Consider the following 7,993-nt stretch of genomic DNA (forward strand, 5'->3'; position numbering starts at 1 on the left):
TTTACAATAGCAACAAAAAAGATAAAATGCCAAGGGCTAAACATAACAAGAAATGTGAAAGGTCTTTATGAAAAAACTTTAAAATGTTACTGAGAGATGAGAAAGAAGACTTTAACAACAAGAAATGAATATATTCCCTGCTCTTGAAGAGAAGTTTGAACCTCAAAAAGACATCAAATATCTCTAAATCAATCTGTAAATATAATGTTCTACCAATATCAACAGAATGGGGGAGAGGAGCTAAACAAGCAAGAATATCCAGGAAAACTCTGGGAACTAGAGTAAGAGAGGACTATACTCAAAGAATGAGGTCATTAAGGTACAAATAGGTGAAATAATCAATGAAACAGAATAAAGTCCCAGTAAGAACCCCAAATTATATATAGGAATTAAATACACCTATAGACAGTATTTCAATCCTGTGATAACTCGGTAGCCACCTAGAAAAATGTTGGATTCTTACCTTAATACTTTACATAATTTATATATATATATATATTTTTTTTTAAAGATTTTATTTATTTATTTGACAGAGATAGAGAGAGCACAAGTAGGCAGAGAGGTAGGCAGAGGGAGAGGGAGAAGCACACTCTCCCGCTGAGCAGGGAGTCCAATGCGGGACTCGATCCCAGGACCCTGGGATCATGACCTGAGCTGAAGGCAGCCGCTTAACCAACTGAGCCACCCAGGTGCCCCATAATTTATATTTTGTATAGATAAGTGCATTTAACTTAAAATTATAAAAGTACCAAGAAAAAAACATAAGAATTTTCATTTTAATCAGAAATAATAGTTAAATAGGGGAGGCCTTTCTTATGATGCAAAAAGCTAAAATCCAAAAAAAGATTAATAATTACAACTACAAAAAATTTTAATTTCTGCTGAAAGAATATACCAGAAACAAAGTCAAAAGCCAAATGACAAACTGTGAAAAATATCTGCAACACATATCAAAGACAACTAATTTCCTTAAAACACAGAGCTCCTATAAAAAATATTCAACATCCCACCAGAAAAATGAACAAAAAAATATAACCGGGTGAATAAAAAATATAAGCAAATGTTATAAAGTTAACAAATACAGTTCTTACATCTATTGAAAAGATGAAGAAAAATATACCTATTAAATTGACAATTTTAAAAAAGTTTGATAACCCACTTTATCACGAAGGGTATGGGAGGCCAGCAGTCCAACACTAACAGTAAAACATAAACTGGTACAACCTCTATGGAAGGCAATTTGACAATATCCATCAAAATTTAAATAGTACATAGCCTTTGACCCAGCAATTGCACTTCTAGGAATTTATTCTAGACAGACTCACTCATGTGCAAAAATGTATAGAGGGATATTCATTGTATCATCATTTACATTAGCAAAACTGTAACCATTTTAAATGCCCATCCAAATAAACAAATGTTACTGTTTCTCTACACACACACACAGGAAACTTATCATTGGTTGCCTCTAGGGAAAGAAGCCAATTAGCTGGGGTCAAAGGTAGAAGGAAAACTTGCCTTTTATCATATGCTCTTTTGTACCATTTGGATTTCATGTCATGAACATATAACACATTTCACATTTTTATATTAAGATTTCAATGCTATCTTTGCCCAGCTTTACCAGTTGTTATATTTTTCCTTCTCTTTGTCAGTTTTTCAGTTTTCATTAGCGGCGATGTTAACTGTTATCCCAAGTAATACACTGTATTTAATCAAATTCACACAGGGAAATTACAATAGTAACTTGGGTTCTATTATCTATTATCTTGCCCCTGAGCTCTACCTCTGCATACTTATTCTATAAAAATGTTCCCTGTTCTTTACTGAGTGTATAGAGATTATGAGTTAGAAATCCAGGACCAAAAAGCTATGAATTTCTTGGCCTATGGGGCAAACACATAATCACTATTGCATTTTAGGAGACAGCAAAAAGACAAGAAGCTACTCAAACAAGGTTTCACAAAATACCATTTGTGCTCTCACCATGAATGCAGAGTCTAATCTATTTTTATGTGTAAGAATTTGATTTTATCCATTTGTCCAGAGTCAATGGGGCTGTTGAGAATTGAACCCACTAATCAAATTCACAAGAAACTAATTGCTTACATATAATGCCAATGTACTCATTTAGAATTTGAGTATATGTGTGTATATGTACACATGTATATATACATATATAATTAGTGTGTGTGTATATCAAGAGTATGAAATCCAGCATATCAAGGAATCATACATAAATGATAAGTATGCCCAAGGAAAACCACATGAGTGTGTATAGGGAAGACAATAAATCAGAGAAGGTCAAAGAAGGCTTTCCTGAAAACACAGTGTGATTGAGCTAAGTTCCAATGGAAGAGAAGCTAAAAAAAAAAAAAGGAACAGAATGAGAAGTAAAAGAGTTCTTGTATGATGGGATAGCATGTGAAATGGCCCTGTGGCAGAAGAGAGCATGATGTCTAACAAAATAGAAAATGATCAAAGAGCATCCAACATGATGTAGAATTAACTCGAGAATTAGACAATGCAGTGCCTTTTAGGTGGTGGTTAAGATTTTTGCCTTACCCTAAAAGCAATGAAGAGCTAGTAAAGGGTTGTTAAGCAGACACCAGAACAGTTTTGTGCTTGCAAAAGATGAGTGTACTGTATGCACTGGAGAGCAAGAGTAGAAGCAGGAAGACTGCTTCGAAAGCTACTGCAGGGGAAAAGAGAAAGAAAGAAAGAAAAGAAAGAAAAGAAAGAAAGAAAGGAAGGAAGAAAGAAAGGAGGGAAGGAAGGAAGGAAGGAAGGAAGAAAGAAAGAAAAGAAAGCAAACAAGCAAGCTACTGCAGGAAACCTAAGTGAGGGATGATGGCAGCATGGACTGGAGTTATAGTAGAAATAAAATAAACAGAACTGGGTGATTAATTACACCTGAAATGCAAGCGAGAAGAAAATTTAAGGAAGATGCCCAAATTTCAGGTTTGCCTGACTGCATGGATAAAGATGCTATCACTGAAGGAGAGAGAGAACACTCCAGGAAGAGCAGGTTGTTCTATTTTGTTTCACCAGGGACTGGATAGTGGGTGTGCAAAAAGTAAGAAAGGGTTCTGGATGCTTAGTATCTGGAAGTCTTGGTAGAGAATGATGGGAAAAAAAAAGGAAAATGGGATTGGAATTCAATGGAGAAAGTTGGCTACAAAAACTTAAAAAAGAAAAAAATGCTTAACCTCCAGGGTCAGCCATAAAATTGCCCTAGACATTTCTATCCCTCACCATCACCTAAAATCTTTTTAAACACCTCAGTATACAACCTTTCAGTCCGGGGGAGGGGGGGAAGGGGAAAGAGACTTAAAATGTCATGCTGGGGAAAATAATGAATTGGTGTACAAGAATTCCAAATATATTGAGATATCAGATGTTCCCGATTCTGATGGTGAATAAATGACAGAGGCCGCCTACTTGGGAAGGAATAATGAAGCACCAATCAAGGGGAAAAGAAAGTAGAAAGAAAAGGCTGAAATTCATTCATCGCATGAATTTGCACAGCTTAAACACGTTTATCTTTACCTCTGGACAAATGGCTGTTCTTGGCCTTGTCTGCTAAGGAAATGCCAAAATAGCCCCACACCTAAGCCCCATATCAGAAATCATGGCTTCCACTGCCATCAGGTGGTGGCAGTGAGGAAGTGCACCAACCAGGTTCTATGAGCCTGGGAATGCCTGTATCAAGCCCATGGTATAATTAATCTGAGATCAAAGACCTAAATATAAGTAGTAGTAGAGGGCAAACTGGTAATAGTCTTTGGTAAGATTTATCTTCAAATCAGCCAATACACAAAAATACAAGTTTTCACTATTAATTTGGGGTAAGAAAAAGGATTTCTCCTTTTTTTCCTTTTTTTAAAGATCACATACTTGGCAATCCCGAATACCCAGTTTGATACTATCACCTCAAACCCAACTCCTGGTAGATTACATATTTGACTATTTAAAACTGCTTCAATGTTAATTTTAATGGCACACAGAAATGTTAATGTGCATTTCTAACACACATCAATAACCTCATCACAAACAAGTGACTGTCTTCATTCAATATGCAAAATTCCCTTTGTTATCTTCAAATTAATCAAATAATTTTTGACTACTTGGAAGTACAGGCATGCTAGTAAAACGAATTCAAAAACCATCATGTTCTCAAAACTCATCGGTTAAACAAACACATCACTGATAAAATCAATTTCAACATTATTCACAAACAATATGGTGAATGATTAACACATCATTCCTGCTAGTTCTCTTCAAAGTAGAAATAAGCTTGCCCAATATAATACTTGACATTCTGTGTAGTATTTGCTTCCCTATCTTCCCCCTACGATACTTCACTTACAAATGTTTCTTTTTAAAATCGTCTGCACACACACATCGATTTGATTTGTCTTTGTTTTTTAAGGCATCTGAACTCAAGGATAGGAAATTGTAGGTCAAAACGTAAAATAATCACATTAGGTGCATTCTTCCAATTCTCAATCAGCTGTTTTTATATAGTAAAGGCAGCATAATTTTGTCACTAAGTATATTCTTGATCTTCATTTTCTCCCCTTAAAATCCAGATCACGCTCGCCATTCTGCCCTGGACATTCCAAAATATTAATAATTTAACTAGTGCTTCCTAATTCTCTTGGTTCTGTTTCCCACCCACACCCCAACACCCCCTCCCGTCCCCCTTACCCCACCCCGCGCCTTTCCTCCTGCTTTCTTGTCTCAGAATGCCTAACTCTTACACACTCGAGGTGTTTTTTACAAAATCACTCTTTGGAATGCTCTTCCCTCTTCTCTCCTCAATCTAGCACCCTTTTAAAAATAATTTCTCAACAGCTAGGCGCCAATGTCTTTCTTTGACAAGATAAAACTGCGGAAGAGGACGAGACTGGGAACAGAATAGGCGAAATATTTAGGAATGTCAATGAAACAGCGGCCTCTCCTTTGAAAAGAAAAGACAGCTCTCAGCACAGAGCTTTCAACAAAGCAAAAATACTTCCTTTCGCTGTGTTCCTGCTCCTTCCCTGACCTCAAAGACACCTTTCCTTTTCTCTATGCCCCAGTCCCTCTGCTATGAGTGGGGCCTGCCTTTCCTCCTCCCAAGGAAAAGAAAGCCAGGGAGAAAAGAAAAGGTAGCAGTCGCCTTCCTACCGCGCCCTGTCAGGACCCTGTCCCACGACTCACCTGGCAGGTGCGGCCGCCCGGAGAGTTGCACGAAGCGGTTGAGCTGGCCAGTCCCCCGACCCCCGCTGCCCCCACTGCCCCCGCCGGCCCCGCTACCTCCGCCGCCGCCGCCACTGCCTGCGGCGCCTCCTCCCCGCCGGCGGTTCCTGTCCCAGCCCTGGGCGGCCGACATGACCCGCTAACGATTGCCGTAGCTGGGTCCCGGCAGCCCCTGGCCCGGCGGCACTACCCGAGCCTCCTTCCTGGGCTCCTCAAGAGACCCGGGAGACAGGGGTAGGGGGAGCGCCCTGTTCTCACCAGTGACCAATGACTGGCTTACTTGGTGACAGGCAGCCAATAGTCAGTCGTCTTCTTGGTAGGTGGAGAGAGGCGGGGAGAGACGTGGTAACCATAGCTATGGCTAAAAAAAAAAAGTGGGGGGAGAGAAAGGCAGAAGCAGCCACTCAACACACGCATCAACCGCGCTAAGCAAGCCCGCGTCGCGGCGACTCCTGCGGGATCAGGAGGGCCAATCGAAGGCCGAGTGAGAGAAACCACTCCTGCAGAAAGAGTTCCCGCGACAGCCGGTCCTCCAGGCACGGTTAGGATTCAGGAACTCTTTTCATAAACACCGAAATCAGAAATAGGAAGTAGGATAAGCACATAATACACATATTTGGGGGCAATACAATGTTCCGCCGGCTTTGCAGACTGAGATCCCTTTCCCTGACGGTTGACATACACAAAGGGCTCTGCTGGAGGAGGAAAAAACCAGAGGCGGAGTCGAAGCTTAAATCTAAGAGTGAGGTATTCCTGGGTTTCATTTATCTGTCTTTGAGTTGACTGGCTGAGCTCCTCCCTTAATTAAATACAAGCCACCTCCTAAGCAAACAAATAATTTTAAACCTGGTTAATAAACATGAAAAATGTTCAAGCTCACCAGTAATCAGAGAAATACAAATGAAGACCCCAATAAGAAACCATTTCTGGCTTATTACGTGAGTAAAGATTTTTAAAATAACACCTAGCAGTGAGAAGAGTGCCAAGAAAAAGGTACTTCCAAAAAATGACTGATGGCTATATAAAAATGTTTTTGTTCAATCAAACCCTTTTTTGCTCGTAGAAAATTTGAATCACCAGATATGGAAGATCAAGATCGAAGAAAAATGCAGATACACAGATCAGAAATTCCTATTGTTCCAAAATTAAACAGAAAACTTGGCTTTGAACTTACTGGGCGCAGTGCTAAGCAGGAAAATACAGATAGTTTACTGATGTTTATCAATGATAAGGGAAAAACGTATGTATTCTTCAAGAAAAACAAAACTTTTCAAGGGTCTTAGATATGGTGGCTTTTTTTTTTTTTTTTTTTTTAGTGTAAACCTTTATATAGGAGAACCTTATGTGATGCAAGGAAAAAAGAGAAAATCTGCTGTAGCTGAGGATGCATAGGCTTTTGGTCAAATTTCATGTCACCACTGGCCCCGCCTCCTTATTTTCCTACTTTTAGTCCCTCGGGGCAGGTGTTTTACCCAGTAAACACTATCACACACTGCTTATGAAAATGTTTGAGACCTGGAAAAAAAAAGGTGATGGCTCTAAAATATGAAAACTCAAAGTCAGTAAGTGCTAATTTTTCTAAAGAAACTGTACCATTGAGTAAACCAAATAGTAGATGAAGGAAATTTTCTTTTTACAGGAGTATTCCAAGGAATAAAGAATGATACAATATCACCATTTTGCAACCCCTGATAAATTTATCAACCCATTGAACAGCCACCGCTAGCATCACAAAACGAAAGATGACATATATGTGCCTCTAGAATAAACATAACTATGAAGCAGTCTTATCGAAAAAAATTGAACCTGAATCTCATCAGGTATCTATATTTAACTACCAATTTATAAGAAATACAAAGGATAGAGGAATATAAAAAAATATTACAGCGATGCAAACAGCAAAATCCAGACTGTGGAAATTCTACAGGATACACAAATTTCTTCAACAAATAAATTACAAAGGAAAAAGATACTTGGAAGAAAAAATCTATAGGATAAAAGGAGACTTGTGATGGTGGTATAACTCCGTGAATATACTAAAAATCATTGAATAGTAATGGTTGCATAACTTTGTTATCATATTAAAAACCACTGCATTGTACACTTGAAAAGGGTGAATTTTATGTTGGATTTTATGTGGATATCTCAATTAAAAAACTTAATATAGGAAAGGAGGAATGAATGGGGAGCTAGATGAAACACATTTAACCGTAAGCTGAAGCTGGGTGATGAGGACATAAGAACTGTTCATTATACTGTTCTGCTACCTTCATATATATTAGAAATTCTTCATAATAAAAAGGAAAAGGGGCACCTGGGTGGCATAGTCCGTTGAGTGTCGGACTCTTGATTTGGGCTCAGGTCATGATCTCAGGGTCGAGCCCTGATTCAGGCTCTGAGCTCAGCATGGAATCTGCTTGTCCCTCTCCCTCTGCTCCTCCCCCTGCTCATACTCTCTGTCTCTCAAATAAATAAATAAATAAATAAGCAAATAAAATCTTTTTAAAAAGTCTACAAAAATAAGATTAAATTAACCAATCAACTGAAAACCATCTCATGTAGTTATATAGAATATATAATACACATATAATATATATGTAATAATCACTTTTAACTCCAGAAACAAAATGAAACTTTTGTTCCTAACTAAATTTAAAATTATTAAATTATTTTTAAAACCTTCTAAACAGGTTGCCACCAAAATTTTTTAATGTGGAATATAAGTACACTTTGATGGGTATTGACAGGA

The 7,993-nt window shown here is 38.2% G+C and overlaps 1 protein-coding gene across 2 annotated transcripts in view; it reads right to left on the minus strand.

Moving 5' to 3' along the window:
* Window positions 1-5,498, minus strand: part of KLHDC10 (kelch domain containing 10) — a 57,429-nt gene extending 51,931 nt beyond the window's left edge. Inside the window, exon 1 of one of the 2 annotated variants that reach the window (XM_006729222.3) lies at window positions 5,206-5,498. In XM_006729222.3, coding sequence (XP_006729285.1) covers window positions 5,206-5,377 — 172 coding nt within the window. In that variant the 5' untranslated portion in view covers window positions 5,378-5,498. The remainder of the gene's footprint in view (window positions 1-5,205) is intronic. The other variant, XM_081800091.1, reaches the window with a different exon arrangement.
* Between the last annotated feature and the right edge of the window lie 2,495 nt (window positions 5,499-7,993).

Source organism: Leptonychotes weddellii, chromosome 12, assembly GCF_054177405.1.
Source record: "Leptonychotes weddellii isolate Sample4059 chromosome 12, ASM5417740v2, whole genome shotgun sequence".
Lineage (NCBI taxonomy): Eukaryota > Metazoa > Chordata > Mammalia > Carnivora > Phocidae > Leptonychotes > Leptonychotes weddellii.